At 32.4% G+C, this 21,883-nt stretch overlaps 1 protein-coding gene across 8 annotated transcripts; it reads right to left on the reverse strand.

Moving 5' to 3' along the window:
- Positions 1–289: 289 nt before the first annotated feature.
- Positions 290–21,392, reverse strand: LOC125071534 (tubulin monoglutamylase TTLL4-like). 8 transcript variants are annotated; one of them, XM_047681830.1, is made up of 17 exons: positions 20,425–21,391; positions 19,989–20,342; positions 19,506–19,752; positions 12,877–13,064; positions 12,427–12,620; positions 11,533–11,610; positions 10,464–10,712; positions 10,010–10,284; positions 9,364–9,571; positions 8,969–9,095; positions 8,130–8,349; positions 7,745–7,858; positions 7,118–7,216; positions 6,630–6,837; positions 6,147–6,214; positions 4,790–4,847; positions 3,881–4,125 (listed from the first exon to the last, which is right to left on the reverse strand). In XM_047681830.1, exons 1-17 carry the CDS (start codon positions 20,802–20,804, stop codon positions 4,091–4,093), a joined length of 3,102 nt encoding a protein of 1,033 aa, XP_047537786.1. In that variant the 5' UTR covers positions 20,805–21,391; the 3' UTR covers positions 3,881–4,090. The 8 variants fall into 8 exon arrangements, with proteins under 8 accessions (XP_047537783.1, XP_047537781.1, XP_047537782.1 ...); XM_047681827.1 differs by lacking the exons at positions 3,881–4,125; positions 4,790–4,847 and adding an exon at positions 290–2,336; XM_047681825.1 differs by lacking the exons at positions 3,881–4,125; positions 4,790–4,847 and adding an exon at positions 290–2,368 and having other exon boundaries at positions 20,425–21,390.
- Positions 21,393–21,883: the final 491 nt, after the last annotated feature.

The following is a 21,883-nucleotide window of genomic DNA, read 5'->3' on the forward strand; positions in this document are numbered from 1 at the left end:
AAGTTAGTTTTTAAAACATTTCTATTGCACTACTGCATCTAGATCTTGAAAAAACACTGCAGGCATTAAAAAAAACCCTGGAAAACCCGGATCTTTTTCGGCCCATTCCTAGAAAAAAACCTACTTTTCCGGTCGTGTTGGATTTGGCGTCCTTAGCCATAATGGGATTTTAAGAAATGCTGTGTTTGCATACTTCGATAATATATACCGTCGTCGGAATCAATGTCAAAGTAATGTAGCATAATAATTTCGCCATAGGGATGTATAAAAAAAACCACCGAAACACTAATTAAATGCGTATATATTTATTATTAAGTTGTTCAGCTTGAGTAAACGCAAAATCATTAAGAAATTGCTCAATTTGATAGCCTGACATATCTTTGGTTGTTACAATTTTAAAACTACTATTTTATATGTATTTGCGATCAAAAATAACAGATTGCTATATGACATGTTAATAAAATTCGAGTTTTCAAAACTAAAGGTATAAAATGGACTGCCCAAAGTATATGTAGTAAGAGTAACAAAAAATATCAACATTAGTCGTACGTTAAAATACGTTCAGCGAAATCATCAGCATATTATAGTTATGAAGACGTCAATACCATAAGTTAGGACGAATTATGAATTCTCATTGTCCTTCAAATTATAAAAAAATGTTTTATACTTAAAGCATGTTTTAAGTATTTTTAACATTTATCAAAATAATAATTCATGCAAATAAAGAACACAAATTTATCTTTTGTATTGGCGACTCCAAAAGCGTATAATACCAAAGACATCGTTACAAATAAATACGCAGACCTAATTAAAATATCCTAAAACACAATTCATAAGGTTAGCATTTTAACTGTTTCGCAAAAGGAATGAATACTATTGACATCAAAATTTAAATCGATTATTTTAATACCATGATATATACACATAAAATTTAAATCGATTCTAACCGAACATATCTGAACACGATTCGATGACATCACAAGCTTACCACGATCCACTAATCTAGCAACACTAGGTATACAATGAACACATTGTAATAATTTTTAAATACATCTTGACAAACCCGACATTCCTTATATTAACATAATCAAATGCAATTTATATCCGACGTTTGCGTTTTCAAAGTATAAGAGAGAGTACTATGTTAAATATATCATAACCTTATACTTTAAATTTATTTGACATCTAATTTAACTTTTTTTTTTAAATAATTTAATTGAATGATAATGAAGTAAAATAAGGAATGTCAAAATATTAGAAATGAAGAAGACGGAGTGGTTTGACATAATCTTATTAATTTTTACCACAGAATCTATTTAACTATATAATACTAAAGAGAATTAAGCTCCTGTCTATCTTATAAACTGGAGCACACAAGGCGTGTCGCGTGCCAATCGATGGCAGCATTAACAGCAATGAGACCGTAGAAAAATATTATAACAAGAATTTAAAGTAATAGGAATCCCCTGTAACCGTGGGGCCTTGGACTCTCAGCCGTACGTAGTAAATGCCAATTGCACATACAACCGTTATTGCTTGCGACAGTAACGCGTCGTGTGTTCTAGTCAAAGACCCACATACAACATTGTATGTTACTATTTATTTGTCATCCCTTATATTATACTTTCTTTCAATTTAAAACTATTTTTGTAGTCAAACTTTAATCGCATTAACAGTTGAAATAAGTAAGAAGCAGATATTTGCCAATCGTTGAATTTTATACTTTAAATTTACAATCGATTATTCTAGAACAAATCTTTTCATAAAACAGGAACGAGTGCGCAGTAGAGTCGAATATTTGGCTCCAGTGTGACTCGAGTGAAACATTTTGTAACACAAGTTAAAGATAAAACTAAACTTAGGTAGCTCGTATGTTTGACGGTGGCTACATTAAGATTTTGACAATTAGTCGATGGCATTATATTTTGTAAAGCATACATCGTACGTGCCGCATGACATTACAATACTCGATCGAAAGAAATGAGCAGAAATTGTATACTGGCTTACAGGCAACGTGTCAGCAATGTTCTTTTTCGTCGCATTCGTTCATGTTGAGGTCGGTGCGCGGCGGTGACGGCGGGGGCGGCGACGGAGATGACGACGGTGACGGTGACGGCGGCGACGGTGACGGTGACGCGGCCGGCGCGGCGCTAGGCGCGGGGCTGCAGCGCGGCGGACGGCGCGAGAGGCGGCGCGCGGGGCAACGAGTCTGCGCAGGCGCGCGGGGGCCCTGCGGGAGTGAGGGGCCCGAGCGAGACCGTGGAGGCCCGCTCCGACGCGAGCGAGGGCACGGAGGGCCTCTCCGAGGCGGGCGGCGACGGCGCGTCCACGTCATTCTGCAACGATCCAACTGCTGAGCCGCCGCCCGCTACAACACCGGGAGTGGAGCAGGAGATGGAGCGGAGCGGGGCGGGGAGGGGAGGGGGGCACCGTTACTCACTCGCTAACCTGCCGCCTTACTACCGTCACTGTACAGCGTATGTGTTCAAATCGGATGGAGTCCGCTACGACAGATTCCAGTCTTTATATCTGATTTAATGAATTAAAGTACGAGTAGTTAAAACAGGTCTATTAAAAAGAAATAATGTATTTTCTAAAAAAAAAAAACATTTCTAAATTTAAACTGACAGTTAACGGTCGGTAAAGCGGCATTTGTGGTCTACGTTTGTGCTGATTTACATATGGTATAAAGTACTTAAAAACATTTTTGGACTGAAAAATAAATATTATACTTATAAAATTTTAAAACAATAGCTTATACATTACTTAAATTAACTAGAGATATTTAATGCTAAAGCAATTTAGCTAAATGAGAATCAATACAAAATAAAGCGAATGATGGATGATTATTTTACTTTGGTATAAATGTGAGAAAATCTAGGAAAGTAAATATAATAAAATGTTGGAGGCGACAGTTTGTTAAATCCATTCTTATATTTATTAATTAAATTACCTACAAAACTACCAAATTCATATTAAACTTTATATATGAAAGGAAATTAAATAAAAAAATATTGTATATGACCCAATATTTAAGCCTAAGGCCCTCCCTCCATTTTGAGAATGTTTGGAGCTTATTCTATCGGCCTGCTCCAACGAAACTTCGGTGACAAAATTTCTATCCGACACATGCAGACTTCCTTAGGATGTTTTCTTTCACCGTCGGGCAAATGATGAATTATAAACACAAAATAGGCACTTTATAAATTCCGTGGTGCTTCTGGATTTTTACTCAAAAGCTCCGGCTTATGTAATCCCAGGCTCATATATAATAATGGATATAACACATCTAATTTTCACAATGAGATGGAAAAACAGCACATTTCGCGAGTTAAATGGTGCGTGAGGTTAGTGTACAGCAAGCATAAAATAATGAATGAACAACGAAGAGGGCGAATGATAACAAAAAAAAAAGACAAGAGTCGCAGATTTTGATTTAAAAAAAAAAACGCTACAACTGTTACAAAAATGTCATATATACTTGACTGAGTTAAGATCAAATATGCGACTTTCATCCAAAAACACTACAACTATTGTTTAGTTATTGATAGTTAATTTTATAATACACACAAAAATCAAACCACCTTGAAGGTCTTTGTATAATAAATATTTAATTAAAAGACTACAAAACTCTTTGTCTATTGATCTGGATGAAAAATACATTAATCACTATTTTCAAAGCATAAATAATAATTGTCAGTTTGTTGATATTCATTTGACTAAAAAATAAAATGTTATCTATGAATAGAAAAGCATGTTAAAGCGCAATGTGTAATAATATATTACAAATAATAATAATAAATAGCATATAATGATAATATGTATGTATATAGATAAATAAGTTTTACATATAAAAAAAATATATATAATATATTCGACACGAATATTGTAAATGAGCTATCTAAAAAATCTTAAAATCTTCCTAAATATAAAACTCGTATGAAAATGGCCTATTAACCGACTTACACATCTACAAAAAATAACTGCACAATATTTAATAACAAATATACGGGACCACAACACATTTTAGCGTTTAAACAAAACTTGTATTACCTGTTACAATGATGATGAAGATAATAAAACTGTTAGGTCATATACATTTCCTAGCTCCCGAAACGTAGCCGACTAAAAAACAATACATTCAATATTACATAATAACTAAATAATTCATAACCAACAATCGGCTTTCATTAAATACACTATGTATGTAGCCTTTACGAATTCTATTTTTGAAAAATAATATTCAATTAATTACAATAAACTACGATTTTATGTAACTACATTGAGCTTACATTATTTAAATAATTTACTTTATACAAACTATTTCTCTTTCTATTATAATATTGTATTCTAAAAAATAGTTATCATTATAAAAAATATAATGTTAAGTTTAAAATTCGAACACATCGCCAGTGAAGTATTCAAGGGATACACATTTTATCCAATCATGCATTCTATAAATATTCATTTGGTTGCTTTTACAATTCGGGATTAAGCAAAAACGATGAACAAAATAACATATCAACAACAATATGCAAATATACAAGTTCAAAATATCCGGATCTAGATAAATCAAAATGTTCCATTAACTTTTGTTTTTGTCGTTCAAATGTCTAGCACTAACATTGAGTATCTAGCTTGTAATGTCTATTTTCAAATAACGAACTGCTATTTATTGTCTATGGCAGCCCTAGTGGTTCCATTAGCTGTGTACAGATACAAAATACTAAGGTGGTCGCTCGAGTCGACGTTGCCATATTCTCTCGGCCGTTCCTATCTACACACTTACTGTGAGCGACGTGTTTACAACCCAAGTACGCTCGCCTGAGCGCATTTGTGACTTTGCCCTGACAGCCACAACAAAAACGTCTTAGTATCCATGCTAAGACTGACAAGTTACAACATTTCATTTTAATTATTTTACAAATATATAGACGCAAACGATATTTGCGTATTGATTATTATATCCAATACAAACACTGAAAATGGACAATAAAAAGGTTTAATACTACACCCTCATGTAAGTATATTACGTTGCAGAAAAACCGATCTTTAAATGTGAATACTATTTCTCTTCAAAGTCTAGTTGACTGCGATCATTTTATTATATAAAAATTGACAAAAAAAAGGACAAAATGTCATGCTTGAACAGAAAATATCTCACCACACTAACTCCGGTTTTGGCCTGCAATTATAACACTCTTTGACTTATTACCTAACTCATTAACCTATCCTACGATGGCAGTGAAGTGTTTATAGCCTTTTCTCGAAAAATTATATAAAAAATGTATATAAGGGGCATAATCAATATGAAAATATGTATAAATATAACGTAAACATATAAAATAAACATACAAAATATATTTGTTTATTTTCAATCTTCACTTCTGTTGGTGTTACCTAATAACAAAAAAATAAAAATTAACTAATAAAATATTCTATTTTATTTTTTTTCTATACAGGAATACGAGCTTTTATTACGTTTTTGTTTATAATAAAATACAACGTCAATGAACGTGTTTTAAGTGTAAAAGATAATTTTAAACTTTCATGTTTTTAAACTCAATTAAATAAATGAATGGATATTTTTCATCTTAGTGAAGATTGAAAATGATACACATACATACACAAGACAATAAACCAAATCCCAATACGATAATATACATAATATATATGTTTATATGAAGAACGATTAGAAGAGGAAAACGCGTTGCTCCACACTAATGTCATATTATATGAAATATTTACACGGAAAGAATTTAAATAAAGAAAAGCTTATTTTTATCGTACGAAATTAAATTAGAAGTAGAATAATATTTTATCTATGAAATTAATTACGATGAAGTAAGAAAAATATTATCCCAAACTAATTGGGATATGCTATTCAAAAATTTGTTTCATATATAACGTACGGTCGATATAGCTGTACGATAATATGTAAACATAATGTTACTTGACCAACAATGCGGATTATATTCGAAGTAACCGTTTTCATTTCAGTTTCGCGTTGGGATCGTCCCGATTTAAACAACGATCGACATACTCATACACATTTGAACATTCCCGGACATGTAATCGTCCAATGACATGAGCGTGCAGTGTGCGTGTGCGTGCGCGTGCGTGCGCGAGCGTGCGGCGCGCGTTACCTTGAGCGGAACGCCCGGCGTCTGCAGGTGGTAGCCCATGTCGCACAGCGCGCGCAGCAGCTCCACACCTGCCGAACGAGACATACGGTTGATTATATTTGTTCGATTTTAGAATTTAAATATGAATAGTCATGAGCAAGCCTGTTGCAATGATTGATTTATTACTCATAAAATAAGTTAAGTTTCACTTTAATTTAATATTCCTATTTTACTTATATGCTATCTAATTGTATTTTACCATTCGCTCTTCCAATAGCAATAAAAAGAAAATGTTCTGTAATATTTCTCTGTACACATTTCTGTCGCACTCGGGATCACTTTATATAAGGATTTCTTATTGTCTTAGTAACTATGACATAAACTAGAACAAATGTAATTAATATATTTAAACTATTATTTGTTTGATGTCATATCTTAGGTAAGATAAAGACGTATAAAGGGAATAAATAATCCAACTAAAATATGCAGAACAATCGTACTCACCGGGCTCCCTGTCGTCCGCGTACCGCGTCTCCCAGGCGTCGAAGAGGCGGTTGTAGTACCTCGGGCCGGCGAGGTAGGGCAGGTACTTGTGCGAGTGGCGGGTGGGGAACACGCGCTGCAACGCGCCGCTCTGCGTCAGCTCGTCCTCCGCCTGCAGCAGGTGGCGCACGTCGTCCGGCGTCAGCGTCGACAGGATGTCGCGGAGGTACTGCACAGGGAACTCTTGTTCATTTTGTTATCATTTTTCAACTCCACGGAATTTAGCTTCGCGAAGGAATGATGCCTGCTTTCCGAGACATGAAAGTATAAATACTGCGAACTTCCCTCCAGGCTGCTTTTGAGACTTTCAGGACTGTATCCAAAAATTAATATGACTGTTGCCCCCTTTTGAATATGCTTAATATTGCTTAATATGCTTAATATTTATTGGAGGAGTGTTTGAGATTTGTCATAATAATAGTTTAGCAATACTTGATCTAATTACTTACCAGGTCTCTATCTTCCATGTTTGTATATATTATATGTTTATCCCTCTCTTCCTTGGATAAATATACTGTATACAATCTACTATCATACGGTAGACCTGCCTGAAATCCAAAAATAAAAATAAGTTATTAATTTAATTCTTAAATGTGAAATCATTAAAAGATTCGAGTGACAGCAGATCAATATTTCACAATTGGGAGTAGGCTTCCTGTCTCAAGTCAAGAGTAGCTCCATCTCCTTCTTTATATTACACTAGTTTTCGCCTGCAGCTTCGCTTGCTATTAAAACCTATAAAGGTTTTAATAGTTTGGCCGTGAAAGAGCAACAGACAGACACAGAGATACTTTTGCATATATAATATTATTATAGACATATTCCCCAAGACTTCCCGGGCTTTTCATTTATGTATAGTTAAGTGTGTGAATCTATCTGTAAGCGTGTGAATGTGTGCGTATACCTGTTCGGCGTGTGAGTGTGTGCGTGTACCTGTTCGGCCCGTGCGTTGAAGCGTGTGAGTGTATGCGTGTACCTGTTCGGCGTGTGCGTCGAGGCGTGTGAGTATATGCGTGTACCTGTTCGGCGTGTGCGTCGAGGCGTGTGCGTCGAGGCGTGTGAGTGTGTGCGTGTACCTGTTCGGCGCGCGGCACGTGGAACTGCGCGGCGTTGAGCACGGCCGCCACGAGCGGGCCCTTGACGTGTATGTCCAGCGGCGAAGCGCTATGCAGGCTGGGCGAGATGTTCACCTGCAAAGAACACAAAACTTTGTTGCTTACATCCGCGCTTCTATCGGACGTTTTATATACGATACATCGTGCTGACATTTTCTATCTAAATTTAGGATTTGTACAGAATTATTCTGAATTGTTTTAACAAAATATTAAAACCACAATTAAATTAAATTAATACGTTATAAAATTCATGATTACAAAAAAAGGAAATAAAGAAACTAAGTAATGTATTTCTACTAATTTGCTTAAAAAAAAAGATAAAAATAATGTAAAAATAAATTCTCACCTCCAATAACCAAGGTTTCAGATCTTCGTCGAGAAGCACATCAATGCCGAACAACTCGTAGCAATTATATCTCGAAGTTATATTCGCTTTAGTTAACGAACTGATGCTAGCTTCGCCGGCTATAATAGTTTTGATTACTAAGTCCTTAATAGACTCCCATAATGCATTTATGTCTACATTCTGTTCAGTCTTGAGGTATTGAAAAAGGGTTTGAAGTGTCCTGTAAGATATTGTGTTTATTAGATACATAAAATTAATGTATGAGCTTGTGATTTTCAAATTAATACATTTTTAAGTTCAAGTGGAATTTTATAAGATACTAAATCAAACAGTTTTTGTTATTTTTGATTTTGTCAAGATGCTGTTTATTTATTTTTTTAATTATCCATTTTTTAAATTCTTAAAACAAACATAAACTACGTATCATTTGTTTTCCTTTATGCTATTTACTTCTAATAGACGGTTGTTCGGACGGTTGTTCACACACAATTTAACTATAATGTTCATTGAAGAGAGCCGAGATGGCCCAGTGGTTAGAACGCGTGCATCTTAACCGATGATTTCGGGTTCAAACCCAGGCAGGCACCACTGAATTTTCATGTGCTTAATTTGTGTTTATAATTCATCTCGTGCTCGGCGGTGAAGGAAAACATCGTGAGGAAACCTGCATGTGTCTAATTTCAACGAAGTTCTGCCACATGTGTATTCCGCCAACCCGCATTGGAGCAGCGTGGTGGAATATGCTCCAAACCTTCTCCTCAAAGGGAGAGGAGGCCTTTATCCCAGCAGTGGGACATTTACGGGCTGCTAATGCTAAAATGTTCATTGAAGATATTTACCATTTATGTCCTTCACAAGCTGCGAAATCTTCGTTGGGAGTATAATTTTTAGACAGTCTGTTAATTGAATAATTTGTTAAATGCATGTATCTATCGTTCAATGATGACAGCTCATCATTGTATTTTACTGAAAAACAATATACAATTCATATTACTTTCTTAAATAATTTTTGACTAAATTCCATTTATCTAACTTAGTTTTAAAAAAGAATAAATGTTAAATAAAATTTTAAAACTTTTTAATATTTTAATTTTTTAATTAAAATTAAAATATTTAAAATATAGTCTTTTTGTTTAATTGGGTGCAAACGAGCAGGAGGCTCACCTGATGGAAAGTGAAAAGCCGTAAGGTTTTCATTTATTTATTTATTTATAAAATGAAAATAAATTCTCACCCGAAGCAAACCTAGCTAATCCGTCTTTATATAAATATATTCGTAAAGGATGTACTGACGTCACGAGCACGTACAATCTCAGATCGAATTTGCTACCATTTATCAAATATGGCTTCGATACGTAACGTTGAACAACAACCGGCTTCTTTTTAGGAATTTGAGTCCATCGAGATACAACTTTGATGCCAGTCCCCCGGGCTGAAGCAGGCTAGAAAGAAATTCAGTATTGTAGTATATAGCTCAAAATATTATGTATTAAGGTCGAGGTATTTGGTGTTATCCGACTTAAAATAAAGGAGGAGGTTATCAATTCGTCTGCATTTTTTTAACTAAGAAGTCCGTTATTTATGACCTGATTTAAAAATTTATTTCTTTGTTTTTTAACAGTTGATGCTGTTTGTGCTTGTGCATATACGCTTATCGCTACGTCAACGTTCGCTAGATGTTAAAATTGTCATAAATAAATAAAATTATTAGATGTATTTCTTGGCATGTATTTGCTTTTTCAATACATAGATGTACTCTTTTACTGTACACTACTTGGAAAAAAAATCTTCTACACTGAATTAATGATTGCATTTTTGGCGATTTCTTCCAATATGTGAATAATGTGATTCCCCTGAAATTGTAATTAACAAATACTTACAGGTTTAATAATCCATCTTTCGTTATTAGCAGCATATTTCTCCCAATCATGCTTCAATATCTTCAAATCGTGCGGCAGAACGTAGGTCTTAGGCATTATACCGAACTCTGCAACTCCATACTTCGAAGCTAACTTCTGAAGGTTCCTCCAGAGACGATCCTTTCGACCGATTTGAAAAGTACCCGGGAAATGGTTCATCTTCTGCCCGTCTTTAATGGCTCGGAACATTATCGACTTCATATGTTTACCCCATATACCTATCCAGTCTACAGTTTCTAAAAACAACATTATATAAATGCAAAATATATATAATATAGCATGGTATTGGCTTTTATTCCCATTACAAATATATTAATTAATTATAATGAAGTCCAAACTCATACTTTCTCATACAATTTATATTTCAAATAATTTAAGGCTGTATTTGTCTATATCAGATTAAAACAAACAATACCTTCTTGAGGACATTCCGCTGTATCACACTCGCTCTTAACCAGTCTAAATCCAGAATTCGTCAATGTTTTCTTAACAACTATTGGAGTGATTGTCGTCAGCTTCCACTTGAGATGTTTCTGAATCGCTGTAGGTATTTTCAGTGGAACTGTCTCATCGTGACTTACGAACTTCAGGTAAGGCGGTACTCGTGGAAAAAGGGATGATCGGAGACAACTGGTCAGTGACTCCGGTAAGCTTGGAGATGATTCTGTGAAAAGGTTTTATTATATTATTAAAAACTTAATGTAAATTAAGTCAGTAATAGTATTATGTTTAATTATTTTTTATTATTTTTTTCGAGTAAATTAATTAAACTGTCTATGGAACAACTATTTTTATGCAACAATATGATTATAAGCTAAATCAATTTTAACCCTGAAGCAGTTACTGACTAAATATGTTATTTGAAATAAATACTCTCAGAATACAGAATAAATCAGAAGACGCCAACGCGTCCCAAATGGGAAGGAACATAAATCACACCTAAATACTGTGATTTTACGTTTTAGCGCGTGGACTAACACTAGAGCGTAAATCGAGTTTGATCTTCCTTCCACTGTCATATTTAAAAATAATAAAAAATAACATTTCATTTCATTTAATTTATTTTTTTTAATTTATTTCAGATTAAATATATTAATTTCTGTTTTAGCGAATATTATAATAATTTAACTAGCAACACTAAGTGAAAGAGAAGATGGGTAGATTCATATTGTTCTTGGACACATTGCGCGGCAAAAAATTGAATTTATCTTCTGACTTATTCTGTATCCTGAGTTTATGCTACATTTTAAAACGTACGATAATTTTCAACAATAATAATCATTATTAACCAAATATACTGTTAGAGAATATTTGGTAATTCTAAAATAATCTAGCACTAATGTCGTATAAATTATTACTATTTAAGTCTATAAATGTCATAAGCTATGATTCATATAATGATACAGCAGTTTAGCTAAAATAATAAACTGTTAAGCCAAATTTATTGAAGTATGAACAATTTTGAAGATCAAATTTTGTGTAACCTTTTCGAGTGGCTATTGTTTTGAAGGGATTAGGTGTGTGTAAAGCGGTCATAAATAGTTGATCCTTGTTAGGCTTCTCTGTAAAATACAAACATTGATATTTGAAACAACAGATATTTTACAAGAATACTAATATAAGCTATTTCATACATATTTACTCATACATTATAAATATATACGTGTCTTAAAAATAGTACAATTTGATGCTAAGATTTTATTCGTGAAAACGAATATTCGGCGACATGTGTTGCATTTTACAAAACATATTAAGAATACTGCTAATAAAATTCTCAATGCCACGAATATTTCACACAAGACAATTGAGAACAAATAAGTTTTTTTTCTTTTTTTTCGCGATCATTAATTTTGTTTTGCTTATGTTGCCAGCTGTGAAAATTATCAAATCTTAATTTAAAAAAAAAAACAAGATCGCGTTACTACCTTGGTATACGTTATTTAGATAAGTGATGCAAATATATATTTTATTTTTTACACTATTAAACTATACATATGCATAATTTATATATGTTACTCTGATGACCAAGACTAAAGTCACTGATAAAGTAACCGTTTTTTTTTGTAGATATAATGTATTTAATTACAACAGGTGTAATGTCTTTGAATAAGTATTGACTCTATAATGCAAATTAAGTGAAACAAAGGTCTAGTTTATAGGCAAAATTTTGTGTTTCCTTACACACTCCTGCGCATATGTCTAGTCTCCCTTGGGAAAGACTAAATGACGAAATCGATAAGGAAGAAGTCACTCTGGGTCTCTAAAGGATAATTGTCTGTTTTTATAGATATGTCGACATCGTTATAGGATATATTATAATTGTTATCAAAGTATATACCGTTTGTTTCTATAATAAATGAAAATTTTACAAAACTTACCTTTCGATGGTGCTTTCTTAAGAGACACGACTGCTCCATTGAGTTTGCTGGCCAACTTAACCATAGAGTTTTGTTCTATATCGTTCTTTATAGGGGCAGAGAGCTTATCTTGTTTCTCTATCACTGTGACTGCATCTGTTTCCATCTGCCATGTCTCTATTGTCGGGTCAGGTGACGGCGACCGACTGTGGGAGCTGTAATTGTTTTTTATTTGTCAAGTTGTGTTTGTTTAAAGACAATATTTTATTTTCTTCTTATATATTCTAAAGAGTTGAATTATGAATGCATCATCGAAAAATGGATACTGCTATTCGCCTTGGAGCTTTTTATCGCAACTTAGCTCCTGAATTATACAAAATATTTATACCAAGCTTTACATTTTCAAGAGCATCTATAACACGGGCTTATTTTGTAAGTACTCAAAATTTAAGACATCATTACTATACTCACTCATCCACCTCCCCGTCGTCTCCATTACACTCCCTACTGCTAATCTTCATCTTGGCGACCTTCGCTTTCGTCTTAGTCTTCTTCTTGGATTTGACGGCTTTCTTAGCGGCAGGTATCGCCGTCACCGAGCTGACGGGCAGCGCGGGGCTGACCGCGGGACGTGTGGGCGTATGAGTATCTTGGCGAGGCTGATGATAGACAATTACGAAAATTTAATAAATAAATATATATTAATGATATATATGATATTAAAAGATAAATATTACAAAACAAATTAGTAGATTAAAAATAGTTTATGTAGTCTCAGAATACGTTATATGCATAAAAAAATATTTAAGTACCTAACGAGTTAATACTACAATAACAGGACACGAAAAAAAAATATTCAATCGTATTGTTGTGATGAAACACAATTTGAAATTATTCTTACACGAAAAAAGAGTATTTTTAATAAATTTTGAGCTTATTCCACTTCGCGGCTCCACTGCGGGTTGGTGAATACACATGTAGCAGAATTGTTTCCGACACATGCAGGTATATCACGATGTTTTCTTTCAACAAGATTATTTTTAGAAAAAGCTTTCTGGAATAAGCACTATTTCGAATTGGCTAAGATCTGGGCGAACGCGTAATATTGTTAGGATCTTGCACTTTATCTTCATAAAATATTGTATTGGAGAGGTGACAAAGCTAGTATTTTGTATTTTATTTGTTTCTAGACACAGAATTAGCTCTTAATATTATACGCAGGTAAGATGCGAATATAGTTTTTATTATATCTATCAAAATTGTATATTTCGCACTTGGCTCATACATGATAACAATTCTGTTGAACACAATACATACTTATTTGACAGCACTAAATGTCTTGCTATCTTTTTTAACCGAATACGCTAGAAAGAGACAGACTATTAACCGTATAAAATAGATGTAAATAATTTGAATATTGCACACAAACAAATTGTTTCATATTTCTTAAATTCCACATGCCAGTCAGAAAGCAATATTGGAAAATAAAGGAATTTGCAGACGAGTAACGAGTTGATACCGTCTAGTGTGATTGACATCGCGTCAATCAGCTGCGCCATGAACTGGAAATACAATTCGCTGTACATAAAAACTATACATGTATATGTATATAATATTTTAGCGAGATTTTGTTTTCTTTTTTAAGTTTCAAAATGTGTGTAACTGCTTAATTTCGCCTATTGTCATTGTTAGTCAATATTAACCATTTCTTACATTATTATACACAGTATAGGATCTATAAGTTATAAATTCCTTGTACCTCTAATTTCAATGGATTACTACTATTATACGCAATACTGAGGGACTGGGTGATACTCAGTACCATTTGCACAAAATCCTACCCTAATCAAATAATGGTACATTATTAAACAAAATATTTTGTATAATTGAATCGCAATAATATATTTTATTTGAAAAATAATATGTTTGCTTTATAAAACCCTATTTATTAAGTAAGGTTATTGTATACCAGCTGTTACCCTAAGGAACGGTTTAATAGAGGCCAACTCATCTGGCAACCTGTACAAATATTTTGTTAACGAGATGCCCTTGGTTATGTTCTCATCGTATATTACGATTATAAAACCGCGGGTCATAGACAATAACACTCTAAAGTTAGAGTTTCTATATTTGAAAACGGTATTATCAGAAACTACAAGCTCAATTTAAGAAGTTAATTTTGCGTTGTATAGCTCAATTATTAAAGAAGTAAAATTTAAGTTTAAATTTGTGATATCGGGAACGAAGCAGTAATTGAAATTTTCGCAGTTGCTCTACTCATGTCTGAGGTAATTCTTTCCGAACTGGTGATAGTTTTTTTGACAGTCAATAATATTTTTATACTTAATTAAACATTCAAAATATTTCAATTTGCGCCAAGCAGAGTTAACAAACGTTCGAGATATTTAAACACGTGTTTAATAAAACAAAGAAATATCTCAATAACTCGAAATAATAAAAGTTTTACGGTATTGAAAATCCGTATTAAAATAAATATCGATATGTTAAGCACTTACTATTAAAACATCGGTAAACTGAAAGCACGTTATTACCGTACCTGCCACGTGGAAAGCGTTAAACAGGTTAACAATCAAGCAACACTTGAGTTGGTACAAGAATAGCCACGAAAAAATATATATTAATACAACAAATTACCAGCGCTGCGCAGTTCCGTAACACGGATGCCTTTGGCAACCATCACTGGAACACCAAGGGAATCACTTTCTTACTTATTTCACTGCACATACCGCACCTTGGATTCGTCAACGATCTTTTTTTAAACGTAACCGTAATCATGTCAAGGTTTCCGTGATTCCGGCCTCGGGATTTATAATTCCTATCGATTTTTTGGAAAAGCGTTTGTTATAACAAATAATATTTAAACCCTGCACTCGATCGATTAAGCATCGAAACGGTGTGGTGGTAAGTGTATTAATGCATCGTATTGACATTTCGTACACTTGGCATATCGCCCGGTCTCGTGAATCGCTACCGCAATAAGAGCCTAAACCCACTCACGTGCTTTAGTGGACTGTTAGAAAATGTTTCATTAAAAGATGCATCAATTTCATTATTAATTTTACTATTTAAAGATCGATGATGTATGGTATACGAAGGTGGAAACGTCACGGCACCTAATCAAGTGGGGGTATTCGTCAATGGTAAGGAATTCAAACGCAGGCAAGTAACGACTGTTATTATTACCATAAAATATGTGCTCGTATAATATCAACGATTTGTAATTTTCTCAGAGCAAAAATGTATTGCAAATATATTTTGTGTTGTTACTATATTAATCATAAACGACAGTGAATGGTATAGAAGATTATTCAGAAGATTTCGTAGTTTCAGTATCTGGATGAAGAACTTAATCTACCAAGAAAATTTCGACAGTAATTTTAATATTTAACAAGTTCAAGCCGGTATGCCACAGCCGGTATGCATTCAACTATACTAGTACGCAACAATTTTGTAGATTTCACATATAAAAAGAAATTTCAATTGCATTATATAACGCGTTTAAAATCTTTATGGCCGCAGTAACAGAATTTAGTTTGATCATGAAAATAGAATCAGAAGAAAAATAATTTTATCGTACGAAATTTAAACTAAACTATTACGATTAAATAAATATTATTATTAGTACAGATAAAAACGAAAAGACTTACAGAGTGACATAACTTTGATATAATATTTTTCAGCGATGGCATGGTGATAATGAATGAGTCAATTCCACGATATCTGGACCACTATTATTAGCATTCGTAAACAATATATTCATAGTCACTACTTGCTCAATATTTTCGTACCACAAAGTATAGTCTCGCAATAAAACCTGTCGTCACAACACTTCGCGGTAACATCGAAAATATCTTTGTAAAAAAAAAACTCAACTTCCGCAACACGATAGATGCGGCTACGCGCTTGTGTAAACAATTTACATTGTGCGAAATTATGAAAGGCCACCCACAAACGAGCGTATCACGAATTAAATCTTTTTCAATTAATTTTATATATAACATAATAATTTACGAAAACAATGATAACGAAAGAATGTCATAAATAAAGTTATACGTTATAGTTAACTAATAAGTGAAGTTTTGAAAATGTTTTTTTTTTTAATTTCGAACGTGCATTTGCTGTCAGTTATCGCACGAGAATACACCCTTCCTTAATCGACTTGGTGGTAAAAAACAACTGCTTTTACCCTTTTATGCAGCAATTTGTGCGTCAGTGTAGTAGTCCTTAATATACTTTTTATAATAACATTTTTACAACAATTATCTACCTTATTTATATTAAGATAAGGTTTATTGTTATACGGATAAAACGCGTAAATATTTCGTAGGCGCCGTACTGGGATGTGCCAGGTGTTTAACGAACCGTGAAATCGCCTTAAAATACAACTTATCAAATCTAATTTTCAATGACAATAAGACAACCACTAACATGCAAATCGAGTTGGAATAATTTAAACTAAGTAGGTATTGTTTTTCTTGTAACGAATATAACAAACAAATTGAAACTCTATAATCTAAATTTGATGTTGAACCGAGCATCAAAATTATTCTTAACAAATATAATATAAAATAACAGTATTACCATTATATTAAATCTACAAATAATAAAAATATATTCACTTTCGAACTTAACAAAATATATGATTAAATACAGCATTTACCTATTATTTAGTGGTGTTTCTCCAACATTTCAATACTAGACAGATCTATAAATACAATAAAAAAATTCAATTTCCGTAACGCATTTTATAAATATCAACGAATAATTCAATCTAATGTATAGATTTTACTCTTGTTATAGAGGAGTTAAAATTGACAAACTTTGCAATTATTATGACATAGTTATATGGTTTTATTTAAACAGATTAATCTAACACCATTAACTACTACTGAGTTTCTTGCCGATTCTTATCGGTAGAACTATCTGAAACGGTTGTAGCTTTCCGTTTAATATTTTTTTTAATGACGATTCGGAAGTGCTTGTTAAAGCTTACTTGAATAAAGTATATTTTAAATTACGTATTTAATACTATCAGTAATCAAGCTAGATAAAAAAACGTCCACATAAACTATTCAATATATAGTAAGGATATAAAAGAAAAATAAATTTAGAAATTAAATGTTTATTAATTTTAATTTAATAAAAACGTGTGTAGGCGGCCCTTTATTAAATAATTAAAAATCGAAATATCAATTAAATTACTGATAGTCATGATAAAAATCACGAATTTATGATAATTATGTTAATTTATTATGTGTGTACTCTGAAATATTAAATAAAGGACTCATGTTATCAAACTAAAAAATTCAATTGTCTGTCTAATGATATAAATATAATTGAGCTGAACAAAATTTTTTATCTGTTCAAGAAATATGTTTTATTAACTATGTAGGGATGTTATTAATTTAAAATAAAAAAAATCGAATTAGCTTATTGACATATCAATTATAAGTACTCAATAAAAACAAAGAAAGTAATTAAGATAGAAATGTGAGAAAGTATCACAAAAAAATTAAATGCATTTTATCAAATAATTATAGTACTTATCACCGACAAAAGAGTTAGAATTATTAAAAATATAATTCTAATAAAAATTTAGTAAATTTTGTATAGATGTTTCAAATATCTCTAATATACTCAGGTAACCTTACATTGTATCATATCTATAGGTTCTTCAACTTGAATAATGCATAATATATAATGCAGTATCAATCAATAAAAACAGCTAAAATGTCATGTGTATTTTACAGTTCGTATCACTGGAATAAATAGGAGCAGACCTTGCACGGATCACAGTAAGTCTGGATAAAAATACATATCTATATTTAACATATTGATACAAGCAGCATCAACATATGTAAATGCTATATCTAACAATATATATATTTTAATTTATTTATTATATTTATTAATTGGCTTACTTTTATTCAATTTTATCAGTAACAAAGTATTAAGCAGTCCTTGGACAGGGTTTAAAGATATGTCGCCAGGTAAAAATTGGATCAGAAATCATTGAACCAAACATAACTCTGCAGAGTGTTAAGAGACAGTCAAATTAAATTAAACAATTAATTAAAACACATTTTTTACAAAATGCTTGAACACCTAATAATATGTTTAATTGTTAGTGGAGTTATAAATAACAAGTTAAATAATAATAATAATCTTTTAAATAAAATCTATACTAATATTATAGAGGTAAACTTCTTTTGTTTGTATATATGGGGAAATCTCCAAAACTAATGATCAGAGCCTAATTTTTTTTTCATTGATAAAAAGCTATATTATCCCCGAATGCTATATGATATAAATTATATTTAAACCATAATAAATTGCACCCATACAAAACCACTAGTACCAACTGTTTTGCAGATAATGATAATATTTAAAATAAAACCAGATCAAGTACTATTAAAAATAACCCATATTTGCATACCAAAATAATACAACACTAGAAAATATGTAATAATTTTTAGTATCACTAGAATTGATTGATAGCAGTTTTATATTTATAAACATGTTCCATCATGTCTACCGTTGAGATGTCAAATATTGTAACCTCATAATTTATCTTTGTTATATTCAATTATTAAGTCTAATAATATCAATTTCTTATTTGTAGTTAACTATATTGAATCTGGATGAAATATATTGATTATGAACTATTATTATAAAAATGTAAGTACAGTGGAGTGGAGTGGAAATTGTTGGATTATAGAGTACTGCCTAAGACCCCCAACAGTCTGGATTTTTTTTAAAAAGAGTAGCTTGTAATCCAACAAATTACATATCCAATCATAAGATTCCATGTTATTCTCTGATGTACCAATCATACTTCCTACTAATCTACTATCGTATGTAGTCAAATTCAAACTAAGCAATCAGAATCAAAACAAAAAAACATTGAGCACTATAGTAGTGGTGCAAACAACCTGCTCAACCATGCATGATCCACATTAGCGAAGATTGAAAAAAAAATATTCAATAATAATAGATATATCGGATTACAGGGGGTGCCAGATTAGTTAGAGGCCAAATTACCGAGAGTCCACTGTAATATAGAGTCAATGTGTACTTACCACTTCATCGGAAATATCATCAACATTGTCATTATTTATTGCAGTAGTTCTTAAAATATGCATTTTATATATATCCTCCTTTGGTGCTATAACTTTATCTCTGCATGTACACCTTGAGTTGTTTGAGTATATTTGAGAATTTTTAGCTGGAGAATTGCCGAGAGCAGCTATTGCTGTACCATATGAATATCCCGTACCAGAATTGTCTTTAGCGCGCTTCATGTTACTTGACAGATAAGACAAATGGCTGAAATCAAATATTTACTTTTAAAATGTTTAATTAAGCAATTTTACATTACCTTTAAATGTAATTCCATAAAACTGCAAAATATAAATAAACTAAGTTATTCTTTTAAAAAAATACTAATATTTACACAATGTAATGTTTTTCAATTATTATTAAAGAAACTGACAATTTGACAAATGATAAACATTATACCAACCAGATTGTTTTAAATACTTTTGCATATACAATAAACCAACCTGTCATATCCTGGTATCGGAGAACCTATGTGAAAACTACAATAAAAGTTATCAGATTCACTAGAAGCTCTCTGCCTTCTTCTTCCTTCTAGAGATGACTTTGATTCCTGGTATGATCTATTTTTGGGTTTCTTTAGTATACTATGTGGTTGTGACTTTGGCAACGGATTGTTGAGTATTGACTTAAGGGGTTGTTTAGCCATTGTCACTTCCATCATATCTTGATCCATCTTCTCAAAAAGTTCTTCGACTTTCGGTAAACGACTATCATCAACCTTCGTGTTAGATAAGGTAGTCACTAATAATGGCCTTGTTGGACTTGATCTATGATATTTAGTTCGTCCTGATTGGTAACTAAAAAGGGTTACGACAAATTATTTCATCACTTTTTACATTACAGGAATAGGTTAGGAATTATCACACTACTATATCTTACCCATGATGAATATTGGTATCGTGAGACATTAGATAATCTCCGTTTTCAGCAGCCGGAAGGGAACACTCGTGATGAAATCTATCGTAACAGAAATTGTGGCCGTTGTTTATAGTAAAGTAACTCTTGTTGGGTAGAGCACGATGATGGCGAGTAATGCTATCAGCGGAGCGATGTGGCTCGCGCACGGCATCCTCGTACGGCGACCGATCGACGCCTTCACTGCGACAACGTCGCCTTAAAACCCTCGCAGGTCCACGTCCCGACCACTCAAAAACTGATCCCAATTGATCACATGCGTCAAACCCGGCGTCGTAGCTTGGGCACGTTCGCGTGCCATCCATATCCGCACCTATACGTGATGCATCATCAAAAGTCCACATCGATTGTGTCACAACAGGAATTTCACAATTGCACTATTAATTTTGGTCTAAAAATCTTCTGAACCATGGAAGTCCATGGAAGGCGTCGAGAAGGCCAGACGACGACAGCTGACAGATCACCATTTAACAATCACAAAACAACGTGCCAGCTCTCCCGCCAAAATTGAAAGGAACAATAAACTCTTTTTGATAAAAAAATCACTATTCATATTTAGACAAAATGTCTTTTGTTTATAAGCATTGGCCAGATATTCAAATTCACTGTACACCGTTAATTTAACAACACATGCTAGTAGTAATGGCGATCGGGATATATTTTTTATAATTCATATTTCATCGTAAACAACGACAGGAAGTCAAACTAAATTCAATGTACGTTAATTTAACTACGTTTTCAATCCAAAAAATAATACGAATTTTATTTATTACTCGTTTTTAATTTTACTAGAAATTTATACAATATATGAATTACGAAATCGAATACAATAAAATTTCTTTGACGATCTTACTATGCCGCTACATGGCTATAATAAAAAGACATTGATCTATTTTTTGTAGCGGTATCTTAAGATAGTATTTCAATGCGTATGAGAGGGAGATCCGATCGAATCTCTTTCGTGCCACTTTATTCTTCATTTTGTTAACCTTAAAAATACTATTTCTCATTCATTCAAACGATTGATTATTAATTTGAATGTTACCATAATATATTTTTCATATATTTGATTTTTAATGAAATTGTTCTCTTCGTCTCATTTAATGTATTTGATTAAATAGACTAAAATAAGATGGGTTTAAAATTAAGGTATTCCGTTTTAAGTACATGCAAATATTTTACATCAGTTACTAAATTCTAATTAAATATATTTTTTTATATGTTATTCTTACCGTTTTTTTTTTTTATAATTGATTAACAGTAATTTTTCCTTACCTTTAATAAAACTTTTTTGTACGAATAACTATTTTTTTGTTTAAAACTCAGTGTTGTCATCAGTAATCATCGATATTGATAAAATAATCCAATAAGTAAAATAAAAATAAACTACTAAATATAAGTAAAATCAAAATAAAGAGTTAAG

Source organism: Vanessa atalanta, chromosome 19 (genome assembly GCF_905147765.1).
Source record: "Vanessa atalanta chromosome 19, ilVanAtal1.2, whole genome shotgun sequence".
Taxonomy (NCBI): domain Eukaryota; kingdom Metazoa; phylum Arthropoda; class Insecta; order Lepidoptera; family Nymphalidae; genus Vanessa; species Vanessa atalanta.